Raw genomic sequence first — 16706 nt, 5'->3', positions numbered from 1 at the left:
GACTATAAATACAAACTGATACAGAACTCCTCCTCCTTCAAATTCTTGACACCGGTTGTGACGGCGTCATAAAAACAGCCTGGATCTCTTTCTGGGGATATTTCTGCCAAAAAAAAAAAAAATGAAAGGCCGTGTGTGTAGATATGGGGGAATAAGTTATTTAGAAAGGAGCGTGGATGCAGGAAGGTGCGCCTGGGAGCGAGGGGAGCAATCAAAGGTATCTCTTGAGGAGATGAGTTTTAGATTTATAAGGTCGGCAGTCGGGCTGTCCTCCTCCACACTGTTCTGTCAATATATTAGACACGACAGCTCCAAATTTACAAGGACGGCCCGGCCAGGAAGCACATCGTTACAATGTTATAGACTTTTTCACATTGTGCCTTATTAACAGAGAAATGAGAGAAGTCTCAACAAACAAACAAACCATTTTAATGTAAATCTGGCTTTTAATAGTACAGTCTACGGTGTACAAGTGAAGACGTGAACGGCATCGGGGATAAAAGCTAATGAAGGCCACTGACTCCAATGTCTTGCTCTTGTCATTTTTCTTTCATTCATTATCTATACCAATTCTCAACTATGGCAAGAAGGCACATTGTTACAGTATTATAGACTTTTCATATTAGGCTTTATTATGTTGAACAGGCTCATCATTTTCACTCCCCTTTCCTTTTTTTTATTCTTTCAGCCACTATTTTTTGCCATTCATTAATGCCGTCTTTCATTCCTTCATTCATTCATTATCTATACACTCTGCGTGCAGATGAACTGAAGCCGATCCCAGCTTTCATTGGGCAGGAGGTGGGATCAACCTTGGACCGGCTGACAGTCGATCGCAGCACAATATATGGAGACATACGACTAATTCACACATCATTTATAGACAGAAAACCATCCGATGAACCACCTGTCTTTGGACTGTTTGTCCTCAATGCCTTCTGATTCGAAGATATCTATCAAGGACAGAATGATCTTATCGCGCTTTTTGTTAATATCCTCACACTGTACATCCTTGACAGTTTCAACCTAAGAGTCCAAATGTAACTCGGAGTCTTACAGTAGCGGGAATCATTCCAACCTTCAGAAGGGGCTCTGAGGCATTCACTTGTCTCGGCAGAGCGTAGCATCAGCATAGCACATGGCCTTCTGGTGGAACGCTGGTCAGCACTCCTACCCTCCATTTGCATCGCTCCATGCTCTCCAAATGTGAGCAACTAGCGAGGAGTCCTGGTTCCATGTGAATAATGTATCCTTTATTAATTTGGTTCTCTGCAATTAACCCATCATGAATGGGGAGCAGTGTCTTGCTCAACAACACCTCAACAAATTTGGAGGAGCCGGGAATTGAACCAGGAATCCAAAGACGCAATCCCCCTCTAATGTCCCTACACTGGTTCCCAATAGTCGCCCGCATCAAGTTCAAGACCCTGGTGCCGCCTACCGGGCAGTGAACGGGACAGCCTCGTCTCATCTCCAGGATATGGTCAAGCCACATGTCCCTACCCGTCCCCTAAGATCTGCCACCTCTGGGCGACCGTCCATCCCATTACTCAGAGCCCACGGCTGCCGATCGAACCGGTCTTGGCTCTCTTTCACCATGAGCTGAAAACATACCACTTCAGCAAGCACTGCCCTACTACTCGAACTTAGCCCCCAAACCCGCGAAAATAAAAATAAAAAATTAATACATTTAAAAAAAAAAAAAAACGATTAAATGAATGTACTTGGTTCTGAGATGGCTATTTGGCTCTGAGCGGTCACTTCTGACTTGCGACCACTGGTGCTTCGGATCTTCGGTGACTGAATTGCACTTTTTGTGAGTCGTTTGGATAAAAGCTTCTGCCAAATGACTGTAATGTAATGTAAAGTAATGTAATCCTCTACCTCCTGCTCCACACTGGGATTGGCTCCGCGGCCCAGATTGCAGGTTAAGACAAGCAAAGTCGCATCCCCATATTCCCCCTAGTCCTGCTAAAATCCACAAATATTAAAAACAACTCTGTCGTCAACCTTTAAATCTGGGCACGCACAAACGGGGCTGACCCCCTCTTCCTCCTCCGCTCGCTCACCTGGGCTCTAAGCTCATCAAGATTGCGATCAGATGATCAATAGTCCAAGAGGTGACCTTTTTTTTTCAGTCCGTGGCTCTCAATTTATGAGAAGATGAAGGTTTTTTTATTTGATTTTCAGGGCCAGGCTATATGCTAACCTCCCCCAAATACAAGTTTCATGGCTGTTTACATAAATCTACTTATTGCTGCTCCTCTGCAGTTATTCAGAGGTCTTGAGATGATTTTCCCTCCGGCGCAATAGCTATTTATTTTATTTATACTTTAAATGCATTTTTCATATTTCCTATAACATGGCTGAAGGTTCTTTACAACCAGTTTGCCTGCCCTGAGATTTGGCTGACAGACTAATAATCAACTTCTTTATCACTGGAACGAACCGCGCTCCGTGTAATCTTAACTAAAGAGAGTGAATCTGTGTATATTTTTCTTATTCAAGACATGCTTTCACTGGGGATTTTTCAAATGTGCGACAAAAGCTGGAATATTAAAATTACTGACTGTATTTAGGCTCTTTCCTGCTCAAGGTAAATGTGTAATCCGGCGCATATGTCCACTAGAGGGCAGTGCAGAGTTCAGAGTTTGCTTCCAAGATCGGAGTTGATCATAACAAACATGGCGGCGATGGAGGAGCTGGTGATAATGTGCAATCGAAGTACACAAACAGAGAATTCTTTCACTGGTCGTGCATGAGCGTACTGCACAACACTGACCCCGTGACATGACTTTTTGGTGGTAGTGCCTTCGACGACAGAATCGGGCAGGAAATGAACGCAGAGGACCGACAGAAGGCTCCGTTCCGACTGCAAAAAATTAACATAAATTATCCTTTTGGCTGAAACACAAATCAAATATTCCAGCCCTTGCTCTCCCACTGTTGAATGAAGCAGGTTCTTTGTTTCCTTTTCTTTTATTTCCCTCTGATTAGTTCACAGGTTGTGGGACAAAAAGTTCATCAGTTGAAATTTGTTTCTATTTCTATCTTGGCCAAACCCCACTGGGATTTAATAATCAGCTCCCGTCACCATCTGTCTCATTGTGTACTTTTATTGGGATTTTCTTCCATTTTCAAATAGTCATTGTCAAGTTCCATTCCATCTCATTTAGAGCCTCTCTCTTATACACAGTGTGAATTTGATGGCGTTCCTGTCCTCGACAGGACTTGATGTTTATGCTCAGTAATCTCAAATGGAGAGTCGAGGATGCGGTAGGGTCTATTGTTTGTGAAGATGGTTGTCAACTTCGATATCAAGTCCAATTATTCTTCCACTCGAATTTTGAGAGAAACAATCATTTCATAAATCCCCCCAGATTAATGCTTTTCTACACATAAAATTGATAAATGAGGCCTACAGTGTGTGTGCGTCATTCTGTATGTGCACGTGGAGCTGCAGAGCAAGAAGGTCCGCTTCATCTTTTCCTTTTGGCTTCTCCCTTCAGGGGTCAACACAGCGAATGAACCTCCTCCTCCATCGAACCCTATTATCTGTATCCTCTTCTCTAACACCCAATAATTTCATCCCCACTTTCGCTACGTCCATAAATCTTCTCTTGACTCTTCCTCTAAACCTCCTGCGTGGCAGGTCCAGCCCCAGCATCCTCCTACCGATATATTCATGACCGAAACATCTCAGTCTGGCCTCTCTGACCTTGTCTCAAAAACATCTAACGCCCTGTCCTTCTGATGGACTCATTCCTGATCTCATCCATCCTTGTCTCTCCCAAAGAGAAACTCATAATCTTCATCTCTGCTACGTCCAGCTCTGCTTCCTGTCTGGTCTTCAATGTCACTCTCTTCAAACCAAACAGTATAGCTGGTCTCACCACTGTCTTGTACACCTTACCTTTCACTCTGGCTGATGTTCTTCTATGGCTTAGTACCCTGACACTTTTCTCCACCCATTCCAGCCTGCTTAAACCTGTTTCTTTACCTCTTCTTTGTACTTAATTTCTCTGGGCTGTACTCTAAGTACTTCAAATCCTCCAGCTTCTGTATCTCCACTCTATGTAGCCTCACCGTACCACTTCGGTCCCTGTCATTCACACACATATACCCTGTCTTGCTAACTTTCATTCCTCTCCTTTCCAGCGCATACCTCCACCTCCCTAGATTTTCCCCCACCTGTTCCCTGCTCTCACCACAGATCACAGTGTCATCTGCAAACATCATGGTCCATGGAGGTTCGTGTCTATCTTCATCTGTCAGCCTATCCATCACCCCTACAAACAAGAAGGAGCTCAGAGCTGACTTCTGATGCAGTCCCACCTCCACCTCGAGCTTCTCTGTCACATCTGCAACTCACCTCACCACTGTCTCACAGGTTGCATACATGTCCTGCACCAGTCTAACATACTTCTCTGCCACTCCAGACTTTCTCATGCAATACCATAGCTCCTCTCTCGGCACCCTGTCGTATGCTTTCTTTAGATTTACAAAAGCTCAATGCAGCTCCCTCTGAGCCTTCGCTGTAACTGTCTGCCTGCATAACTACTCTTTCCCATAAATTCATTGTATGACTCATCAACTTCATCCCTCTATCATGACCGCAATTCTGTAAAACACTTGCACTTTTTCTCCGTTCCTCGACATCTTATCATTCTCTGAGATCCTGTTGAATAATCTTACCAGGAACTCTACTGTACATTTTGCATTCCTCCACGGGTATATCATCAGGACCAACTGCCATTCCACTCTTCATCCACTTTAACGTCCTCCTCACTTAACCTTTACTAATCTCCGCTACCTTGTCGTCCACAAGAGTCACCTCTTCTACCCTTCCCTCACTTTCATTTCCCTCATTCATCTAATCTTCAAAGTACTCTTTCCATCTTCCCATCACTCGTCTACTACCCGTCAATCACCCAAACCTGTTGTGCATCCCTTCCATCTCTATCTGCCTGTGTTGCCAACCTCTGTAAATCCTTCACTCCCTCTTTACTGTGCAACCAAGCATACACGCCATCATACACCCTTTCTTTTGCCTTTCGCTACCTCTACCTATTCAAAGCTGCTGTATCCTTCCCTAACAGTAGGATTTCCCTGTGGTGGAAAATGTGAATAGTGCCGCTGTACAAGAGGGGAAACCGGAATCATTGATTATTTAAAGCTAGTGGCACTAACTCCTGCCATAATGAGGACCTCTGGGAGGCTCGGGGTCCCGGTGCAGTGATGGGTTGCCGTTTCCGACTGTGACCAACATCCCGTTACGACCGCGGGGCGAGCCATCACTGATGGGTCCCTTAATGCATTCAGCTGGACTAAAACATGCATTTGTTTAAAATACCAACATTATATTGTACCTAAATTGGATTATTTGCGGATGCCCCAATTGTCAAAATGATGATTTTCACGTAAAAGTGTTTTACATGGAATTGTGTGTTTTGTAAACAGCGCCCTATTCTGCTTAATCTGACTGATGGATGCTGCTTTATCTCTGTAATTATGCCAATTTTTCCCTTTACACATCTTCCTCCATACATTTCTAATTAAGCCTTAAAATGTTTGTTTTTGTTAAATCCACCCTAACCCGCTTAGCATTTATGATGTTGTCATAGATTCTTTTTCATTGAAATTGCCCATGTCGGCTATCACTTCACTGGGTTTTGTCAAACCACTGTTATTTTCCCAGTTATAAAAACCCTGAAAGGGACATAATGGAAGGATGGAAATATAATGGCGGCACTTTTTTACAGAATAAAAGCAAAAAAACATCTGAAATAGAACCGAGTCAACGGCTAAAAGAATGAATCGGTTCAGTTTAGCCCTGCTCACATTTGTGTGTGTTCTTGAAAGGAAAGGGCGCTGACAGAGGCGTTTGGAGATAACGCCAATGTGTCGTGCTTGGCGTTAGTCCAGGACCTGGGGTGGTTTGATATTAAAAAAAAAATAAAATGGAAACATCACGGTGGGCCGGCGGCGCGGCCGACGTCTCTCCTGCGTTTCTGTTCCATCTCATTTCCATTTGAAACCTTTTGCAGGGGAGTGCGTACAGTATTTGAGGCAGATGAGCATCGTATAAAGATCAATCCAACCAAATCCCCCCCGAACTGTAGACGCTGCTGCTGCTGCCGAGGATCTGACTTTTGCCATGGCAGCACAACCTGTTGCCATGCCGATACAATTGTGACCTGTCAGAGGCGATCACACAGGGGGTGGAGGATAGTTTTTCTATTAAATCAAGGATCAAAAGTATTATAATACACAGGTAACCGTACAACGCACATCCCTGAAGACAAAATACATGCTTTATCTGCCCATGTTGCTGATCCTATTTCGCAATTGTCGGGTTACAGCATCAGTACACACAAAGTACACAAGCAAAAATGATGGGATGTAAAAGTAAAACAAAATAACCCCGTGAACGTAGGCACCCGACACTGAACACACTATGCGTAATTTACATGTAAAGCATACACAATTGAGGTTTCCAAGGTGGAATAAGTGTTGTAAACAAGCTCAATATGCAACACATAACTGAAAGTGGGGATTTGAGAGCTTCATTGAAACCAAAATAATCCATTTATTCATTATCTATCCCACGTATTCTGTGCTCAGAGTCCCAGGGGTGCAGGAGCCTATCCCAGCTCTCAATGGGCGAGCGGCAGGGTTGATTCGCCGGACGATCACAGGGACACATATGGAAATATACAACCATTCACTCTCTCATGCTCATATCTGGACAATTACATGGAGACTCCGTGTTCTCCCCAGAAGGTCTTCCTGTCGGAGACCTTCTTGCTGTGCGGTAGACGCGGTGACCGCCGCGCCATTTTGCCCCTCCATACAAACCATGTTGGTCTTATGAATAGTAGCCTATGACATAATTAGTTTTAACTCCGTTAAACGTCGCTGAATACGGATAACCAATTATAACTACTACTATGTGTGTGGTATGGATGGGTCGTCCACACGATTGTTGAAATAATCTGAAATCATGATGCATTAAGTGTCTGAAGCAAATATTCCTGAAGAAACTGCTGTGTGTGAGATTGCCCGGTACTCACAGCCCCTCAGGACAGAGCTTGTCTGTGAAAAACATCAGCTCAAGTGGGGTATTTAATCGCTATAAAGTGCTCACAATATGCCAAAGGAGATCCATGACGATGCCAATCCTCCGTAGCCGCGTGATGCGGCCTCTCAGGAGAACTCATTTGTCTTGCGGGTAAACAAAGTGACAGGCAAACAATTTTTTAAATGCTTTTTTTTTCTCAGACATTTGTACCAGATTGGTCCCAAATGCAGCAATGCCCTAGAGTTACATAGTAATAAGACCTCTTACTTTCATCTAGCAAACTTTTACAAGTGAGCACAAACACTCATTTGTCTTTCTCCTTGCAGGTGTGGCAGTGCGGAGGCAGCGTGGAAGTTCTACCCTGCGCTCGTATCGCCCATATTGAACGCGCCCACAAGCCCTACACGGAGGACCTCACCTCCCATGTACGGCGGAACGCCCTGAGAGTGGCTGAGGTTTGGATGGATGAGTTTAAGAGCCACGTCTACATGGCCTGGAACATTCCCCAGGAGGTGAGCGCCGACTTTCTCGGCTTTCACAAGCGACAAGATTTAAACCGGAACAACCATAAAGTAAATGACGACGGTACTCTCAATGTTTTTTTTTTTCATTCATTCCCGCACCCTGATGAGCAGAGGGATGGGGTTACGGGGTCGGGATGATCCTACCTGCCATCAGGCGAGAAGCAGGGTTCACATACAGAGGCGTACAACATGCACGTCAAATATAATTTGGTTCACACGTCCTGTAAAGACATGCAACCGTTCATGTTCTCATTCATACTTCGAATAGAGACACCGCCATTCATTCCTTCATTTTTACGCCATTGCATCATTTACGTCATTCCTAAAGTTTAGGCTCTCCAATTCACCCAAATATGTTGGATTGTGGGAGGAAACGTGAGAACCTGGAGGAATCGAACCAGGAACCTTCCTCCTGTGTGGCGAAAGGGCCACTGCACCACTGCGCGGCTTACTGTCGTACCCCGAGCCTTTAAAATTCCCATTCGGTCTCGGTTTATTAAGAGCATTCTGAGCTTCCCGCCCTCAAAGCCTCTCCGTTGTGGACAGATGACGGGCCTTTCCACTGATCTGAACCCTGTCCAAGTACCCGTGACTTAGCGAGTACGCCGTAAAATCAGGATTCTCCGTTTAGACTTGTTAAAGTGTCACAGATTTCTCGCCATGCATAAGCGGCTCAAAAACTAACTCGCCTTTTTTCAAGTGCATATGAGGTGTTTTTATATGACACGTGACGTCGCCAACCATCCGTCTGCCTCTTTTCCCCCTGAAAGGGTAGAAAAGCAGGGCTGCGATTGACTATGTTTTAGCCGTTCTGGACTCACTCGTATCATTTCCCCGCAATGTTTTCCGCATCTGACAGCAAACCCTCTTAGATCCGATAGACATTTCACACAAAGCAGTCACAAAGACCGCCTTGGGGAGCAAACACACCGATAACAGATCAGATGGTAACATATCTCTGGGATCCAGCGGGATTTATTCATCGCTGTGCTAAAACCTTCATTCCAAACGGTATGACTTTTGAGCCTCTCTGGCATCACATGGTTTTTATCTGCTAGGTTGTTTTTTTTTTATCAAGTGTCCAAACCATCTTGAACCGTCTAATCTGTCATGAAGTGGAACAGTCAAAGTTGAATTATGCTCAAAAGGATGGAAAGGAGTCTCTTGCTGTCATGAGTCAGCACCTACTGTACATTGGTGTGCCAATAACACTTTGTAAAAGATATTACGGATCCTGCGGTATTGCAGAGTGAAAGATTTAAAGAACAGGACGCCAGGATGACGAAACTCTTCGCTCAGCTTGATAGTTTTAGAAAAAAAAAAAAAAAACAGTTTTTTCAACTTGTTTTTTTCAACCAGTTGAAAAACACACGCAACCTAATGCACAGTACTTTTATCTATTTAGTAAATTTTCCACATGTTACAATCAGGTCTTACTAAAGTAAAATGTCAAGGCCAAGGCCTATGTTTTGTTTATATATCAATTATATTATTATTGTAAAAATTCAAAATATTCACTCAAACTTATCCTTGATGAAATTCAGAATGACATGCTTTTTAAAGTGTTCATGTTTTTCTTTTTTGTTTGCTCAAATAGCTACATAAAATAAAAGTTGTCACCCTATCATGTTGTCATTTACTCCTTAAAATAATATTTTTACATCTTTGAATTTAACCTTAGTGGAATAAGTTTGGTTGTGTTCTCGCTAGTGTTTAGTGTTGTGAATAATTGCCAAGATTGTTTTTGCAGTCAGTCTGAGCAAAACTTCAGACAGGAAAATTCAAAACACACATTTCAAAAACACGTCACAGTAATTGTATTTTCTTATTATATAGTTCTTGCCTGTCCTTATATTGCACCTGGCAGATGTAGCCGAAGCCCCAAGTGTATAAAAAGGCCCAAAGAACCATGACACCCTGAGCAGGATTAAACATCAGAAGTCTAAATCAGACGAAGGAAAAGCTTCTTTAATTGGGTTTGGTCCGTCACGTTTGGACACAGATTTGTCAAAGTGATGCACAAGCTCACAATTACAAGGGTGGGAGTTGTACAAAGATCCGATTGTCTGCATGGAGCTCGGGGATGCTTGTTACTCTCCTCTTGCATTGTGGACGTACCAGATTGAATCCGTCCCCTGTCGTGCCCGGAGGCTCCAGAATGATCTCTTGCCACTTCAAAAATAGCCTAAATAAAGTACCTGCCACAAAATAATTGCATATTAAATATAATTACTTTGGAGGGCTCAAATCGATTTATTAAAAGCAACCGATTTCAAGACAGCGGTGTAATTATACCGGGGGTCTTTTTTTTCAGTTTAAATTGAACACGTTTATTTCTGCGCGCTCGTAACGGAACGTGTCTGCCGTTCTTCCACACTGTGTCTCTGATTCATCCTCAAATTGCTCTTCCTTTATTTAAGCGGAACGCAGACGTAGCTGTAAACACTATATCATTTCATGTTTGACGTTGCAGACCGGGGACATTTGTTTAGGAGGTCGTGTTTTCACTTTGAATATGTAAATCCACCGACAGAAGTTACGACTAGCTGAACATCTGCAGGCGATTCATCCTGTCAGTAATGAGGCGTTCAACAGGGCACGTGCTCGAGAAGCATGGGATTTTTTGCGGTTTTAGTTAAGCAGAGCAGGAAAAGCTCTGAACAGCGTTGAATTTTGACTGTAGAAATAAATAAATGGTGTCGAATTTTTGCTTTTGATCATCGTCACGCAGCATTGAAGAGCAGATGTAATGTAAAAAGGTTGCGTGTTTTGCGTTGTGCTGTCGCACATCAGGAAAAAGAACGACTGCGTAGCATCGACCATTCAAACACACATGGCTGCACTGAGTACCTCTCACTAATAGCCCGTTGTGCAATTTGCTCCTCAATGGAGCTGCAGCTAATCAATGTTTTGCTTTGTGTGTGTGTGTGTGTGTGTGTGTGTGTGTGTGTGTGTGACACAGGACTCAGGGATTGATATCGGGGATATCTCTGACAGGAAAGCGCTGAGGAAGAGGCTCCAGTGCAAAACTTTTAGGTGGTACCTCGTCAACATCTACCCCGAGATGAGGATGTACAGCGAAACCATCGCATACGGAGTTGTAAGCCGCCTCTTGTTTTTCCGTCTCGAGTCCCGCCGAGTGTCCGCCTTAGTGCGATTAAAGACAAAAAAAAACCTTATGAAGTTGGTTTAATCCCGGGCTCCGTTGGTTTGTGGTGAACAAAAATACAAATGGAGCTTCACCGCAGCAGCAAATGTTTACTTTCTCCTCCTCAGTTTCTAAAATTAATGAAATGATGAAAATGTGGAAAATTGAAGCTCATTTAAAATGTAGATAGCAAATTTTGCCAGAGGGGTTTTACAGCAGAATTTTATCGGCCAGATAAGCCAGAAAAAGTGACAGCCGACGGGGCATGCTGGCAGTATTTCTATTTGCCAATTCCTTGTTGTTCTCAAACAGCTCTATTTCCACAGTCCTCCCACCTCTCATCACCGTGACGCACCGTAATGCACAATGACACGCAGACCGTAGTAATATGTTACCGCTTTCCGTGTAGTATGGATGATTTATCGCGTACGGACTCCCTAAACGCCGTATGGCCACGGCCAGGAAATAGGCCAGTCTCATTACATCCATTTCTTCACGTTAGCTGACCTCATTATTCTTTATTTGCCTCGTGGATCGGCCAGGATTTTCCTGTCGTGGCGTTCCATTTGGCGGCGCGGCGCCGTCCTCGCCCGACAGCGGTGAGAACGACCGAGTGAGTTATTGGACTTAACGTCTCCGCAGGTGTCGCCGAGTGTAGCCTGACTCCAGAAACGCGTTGATTTGAGCTGCGGCGCCGCCGGACCATATGCTGCCTGGGGATTTGCTGATTAACAGATAGAAGAAGACATCTCCAATGGAGGGGTGGCGGGGGCGGAGGGGGAGGTGAATCATCCCTAGCCGCGTTCTTGTGATCTCACATCTTTATGTAATTCACTCCTCACTCAAATAAAACCCCCGCCATTCCTCCGGCTCCCCGTCGGCGAGGCTCGAGTCTCAGAGTCAGCCAGACCCTTGTCATGACGCCGGTGAATCACCACTCAGGTCTGAGTCATGTACATCACGAAAAAAAATTTCAGGAGCGCATCCCCTTCATTCACCCTACACGCTTATTTATTTGGCCCAGATTATTGAATTTTTGCAACCCTCTCCACAATTTCTACCTGCTTCCCGAAATGTTGTGGCTCTGAGTCGCAGCGAGCAGGTGGCAGAGGCGGCTTCGTTGCTCATTTCTGGCCGCGGCTGATTTTATTTTGCACACATCATTAGGAATCGCATCTCAATCTGGCCATGAAACGTGAAGCACCCCTGCGATCCGCGGTAAAAGCGTCACGCTGTATTCAACGCGTCACGTGTTTGTGAAAATGCCAAACATATCCAATAGAAAAACACAATCTGTGGATTATTGTTGGATAATTGGACGACCGTTTGCACTCTCAAGTGTCAGTATCTTGCCGGAGGATACTTTGACAATTCTGCAATTCAACTGAATCGTAAACCTACCGATAGGAGGGACGCTCCGCTCTATCACCTGAAGTCACAACCGTCTCAAAGTGTTTTTTTTTTGGAGACTGCAAGAACAAGAGCGAACCTTATTCTGGCCACAGCATTTCATACTTCACACGTCATTAATGCGAACCTGTTTTGGGAATCCGACAGAAGCAACGACAAGAGAGTTAGACAGTCATGTTGGTTTAATGTGAATTTAATGTGAGTGTGGAGTCGCTGCAACCAGGTGGGCACGACCCTTCCTCTTTTCTGTATTAGCCTCGCCCGCTTCAAATTTTTGGCGCATATCGTTTTTTGGACACCGCACAAACTCCCAAACCAGGGCTGCCAGAACGGGATTATGTCTTTTTGCGCGAGCAGCCCCGAGAAGAAGAGCAAAGTCCTCTGAGTCCTCTACTCGAGCATTTTTCATCAACCTTGAGGTCTTTGCTTGATCCTTCACCATTTTGGCATTTGCCAGTTATTATCTATTTGGATCTGAATGGGACCCAGAGCTCAGTGAATATTTTTTGAAATGTGATAACTAATCATCATGCAGCGGCGTTTACAGTTTTTGCGCACAAGAATGTATCACCATCACTATGGTTACCCATAGCGTTTATTTGATTAATGCTAGAAAAGCCCCGTTTCCTACTTTGTTTATTACAGGTATGGGTAAGTGCTTTGGATATTACAGTAATCAAATCAAGTCATATTTTATTTCTATGGCACCAAATCATAACCCAGCTGTCTAATGACTCTTTCCATGCAGAGCAGGTCTGGACCCACATTTTTTTTAGATGATTGACAGAAACCCCACATTCCCCCGGGAGCACTTGGCAACCGTGTCAATGAAACTGGATCTCAGCTCGGTCTTGACCATTTTGGGGTCGGAAGAGAGAAAGAAAGACATAAAGCTTGAAAACAAGAGTGCGATAGAGACAGAGGAGCTGCGAGGATCGGGAGGGACGGGTTCAAATGATCTCTCGATAATAGTAACAGCAGCGCCGACGGCCACGCGATAACAGCCGAAATGATACATCAATAGCTCCGATATTCATAAAATAAATAGCAATCGTGTACGGCTGGCAGGACTGCTGCGGTAGATCAAGCCACGGCCCTCGGGCACCTGTGAAATGAGAGCCCGGGGACTCGGGAGAACATATGAGGTCGCCGGTTCACACACCGGTGAGGATGACTTAAGAGCGAACGAGATAGAAAGAGTGGGAGGAAGGAGAGAGTCGTATCATGGGATGTCCCTCAGCAGACTACTTCAAGCAGCATAACTAAGGGTTCGCATAGCCCTACTTATAAGCATTCTCAAAGAGAAAGGCTTTAAGCCTATTCTTAAGTCACTATGGTAACAATTTTTTGTCTATAAGGTTTTATTGGACGCGTTAAGCAACACAAACCCCTGTGGACAGTCTCCTACTATGTAAAAGTCATTTGAGTTGAGGTGGTTCTTATAGGATCCCCCCCGCGGAGCGAGAATCTAGCGTACAAGGAATTACAATGCAGTCACACGAGCACTAGATGTATCTGCGGGGACCAAATAGTACTTCAGCCAGAAGGTGATGCTCTGAATTGAAAAGGAACTTTCGAACTTAGCGTTGATGTAGTCCCGGATAAGACATGCAGAGAGTTCAGAGAGTAACTGCTCCTTCGCTAAAGTGAGTCTGAATTTTTTTTGGGTTTATTTGGTACCGATGGTCACAGCAGCCATGTGGCAAAGATAATGTCAATTGCAAATGCCCGTTAAATGGTTGAGATGAATGGATGGCTGTAGGCGTGTCGTTAAGATGGTGCGTTTTCCCCGGCATCGGCATCGGCTCCAAATTTTTCTCATAGCTTTTCAGTCAAGAAGGAGATTTTCATTCAGCAGCACGTTCTAGATGCGCAGCAAAAAAAGTATATCTTTCTGCAGTCAACAGTCTGTTGCCTTTCGATAACCCCCAGCGCGGCTTCTAACAACCTAGTCGAGCCAAGATCACCCACGGCTAAACTCCCAGCAGCTCAGGAATCGGCGCCACCACCGCTGGAAGCGTGGCATCAATGCTGAACCTTCGTTCCTCGGTCTATTGAGGGCCAACAACTCTGCAACATTGTTATAACCCAAGGCTACGCTCTGAATAATTCGGTCTGAAGCTCATACTCTTATCAAACATTCTGTGTGAAACCCTCCACATTATTTTGGGTTTTTCACATTACATTATCCAAAAATACTAATATTTGTCAAACTTGCTTAGCGACCAGCAGTGTTGATGACGGGGAAAACAAAACAGGAAGCGCGTCGGTCATGTGATACCTATGTTCGGCCGTGGATGTATGGATGGATTTGGCTCATTCCGTTCACCCAGTCATTGTGTCGCCGTGTTAGGGATGCTCCAAAAAGACACGACAAGGGGAATAAACACCATTCTAGATCTGTTAAAATCCACGTGACGTACATCAGAACCGAGGCGGGTGATTGGCGGAGCGCCATGTGCTCTCTGTGAATGCTTAGCATCATTTTGCTCGGGGCTTAGAGTGGGAGGATGACAAAGTTCATCTTAGCAATTTCCGATTCACTTTCTTTTTACCTGTCGAATCGATGCCCGCCCCTCCCGCTCGTAGTCGCCGTCTCATTATTTACTTTTCACCCTTTCACGTCTTCGCTCAGCAATTGTGAATCTGTGCCCTCTCTGTCCGTCAGCTAAAAAACTCTCTGAAGAATGATCTGTGTCTGGACCAGGGGCCGGACAGCGACAACGTCCCCATCCTGTATCTCTGCCATGGGTTGACGCCTCAGGTAACGGAGCGTCTCGGCTCTCTGTTCCTTCATCATTGTTTGTAATCATCTTGTTACGTCCTGGTACATCCTGTCGGGTTTGATGTTCCCTGCATCAAACTGCCAGATTTGATGGATCCCCTTCCAGGGGTGGTAAAATACCACCTTCCAGCGCTTTCTAACCCGCTCAATTTCACAAAACAGAACAATACGGCTGTTGAAATTTTGAAATATGATTAACCAAATGGTCTCAGCGGGTTAATTTAGCTATATCAGGATAAAAACCCACTTTTTAATAATCATGTTTAATTCCGTGTGGGGAAATAGACTCATGATAGAAGACGATATTTATGTATCCACGTGTCTCGGCGTGTGTTTCCGTTTTTAAATAAAGGATAGACATGGTGTCCAGATTGCAAAATTAAAATAAACCACAGCAACCGCACCATATTTACCCCAACACATATTTCTTTCTTTTTCTATAATCCTTATGAACTTGCCCTCTTCTCATCCGGCTGCTGAGACAGAAGGAAGGATTGATTTGTTTACATTAGCCGAGGTCCCGACGCTCCCCGAGGGTTTGTCCAGGCGGGGCGTCCCGGTCGCCGAATTGCTCACAGAGGAATCCCAGACTAACGTCGGCGTCATGTGGATGTGATCCTCTAAGCAGGAAGTGCTTCGTTGAAAGAAAAACCCCTTCCTGCTAAGTGTGACGACGTCCTTTGTCATCCTGTCTTAGGGTTCTTTTTGGACTCAAACTTCGCGTCGAGGAGCCGTGTTTTTTAGAGTCGGGCTGTTTGTGTTCGGTCTGTCCTGTCGGAGTGCCAATCCACGCCGGTGAACAGCATTGTGCAATTTTGAGATATCGTTCACGATGCATGTGTTAAAATTTCAATTTAAATGAATCATGACAATGAAAAATTAAATACTGAAATTTATTGATATAGGTGGCGCAGTGATGGATTGGTTAGCGCTTCCACTCCAAAGTGATCAACTGGCCTAATGACCACCAGGATAGGCTCAGGATTCAGCCCAAAATGCAGGATAAACGATATAGATAATGAATTCATTAATTTAAATTACCCAACTGAACTCATTCGTTTTGACAGCTCGACAAAATAACGTGATACAGTGTCTCATCTCTTCTTCTTCGAGGGTTTTAACCCTCTTATTATGTTAAGGTTCAATTTGACCCATTGGGTCAATGGGTGAAATTACATGACATTACATTACATTACATTGCATTGCATTTGGCAGACGCTTTTATCCAAAGCGACTTACAATAGAGGACATAGGGACTGCAAATACACTTGCAAATACACGAAATGGGTCAAATTGACCCTTAACATAATAAGAGGGTTAAATAAATGTTATATGTCCTAAATGGAATTAACTATGGAGTTAACTAGTCCTACAATTACCCAGCTCTAGGAGCACACACACACACACAAACACACCACTGCATTATTGTTGCATAACAACCTTTCAGTCAAGATATTGTATGCGGGCTCTGCAAAAATTCTTCAAATAATACGATGCATTCAGTAACACGAAGATTTCGATTCTCCACGCCCGCTCACGATCACGTACGTGGTCATTGCAGGATGTTACCGAAAAGCGTAACATTGTAGAGCATGTTTCCACCGGGGTGCTTCGACATCCTCAAATGTTAGCACAGCCTGATTGTCATTTACTTTCTACGTCCTCGTCTCACTCCCATCGATCCCCTCATCCCATTACGTCTGAGCATTTGTTTTCAGGAATCGTTTAACCTTCGTGTGACAGTTGTAAACTTGTCTT

At 44.3% G+C, this 16706-nt stretch overlaps 1 protein-coding gene across 1 annotated transcript in view; it reads left to right on the top strand.

The window, feature by feature from the left end:
* The window catches only part of galnt18b (UDP-N-acetyl-alpha-D-galactosamine:polypeptide N-acetylgalactosaminyltransferase 18b), a 93941-nt gene that overhangs the window by 70860 nt on the left and 6375 nt on the right, over positions 1 to 16706 (top strand). Inside the window, exons 7-9 of the mRNA XM_086175020.1 lie at positions 7408 to 7593; positions 10568 to 10705; positions 14832 to 14927. Of these exons, the coding sequence (XP_086031146.1) occupies positions 7408 to 7593; positions 10568 to 10705; positions 14832 to 14927 (420 nt within the window). The remainder of the gene's footprint in view (positions 1 to 7407; positions 7594 to 10567; positions 10706 to 14831; positions 14928 to 16706) is intronic.

Source organism: Fistularia commersonii, chromosome 27 (assembly GCF_037954325.1).
Source record: "Fistularia commersonii isolate RoL2024-O1a breed Wild chromosome 27, RoL_Fcom_v1.0, whole genome shotgun sequence".
Classification (NCBI taxonomy): Eukaryota; Metazoa; Chordata; class Actinopteri; order Syngnathiformes; family Fistulariidae; genus Fistularia; species Fistularia commersonii.
This window is presented reverse-complemented; position numbering and strand designations above follow the sequence as displayed.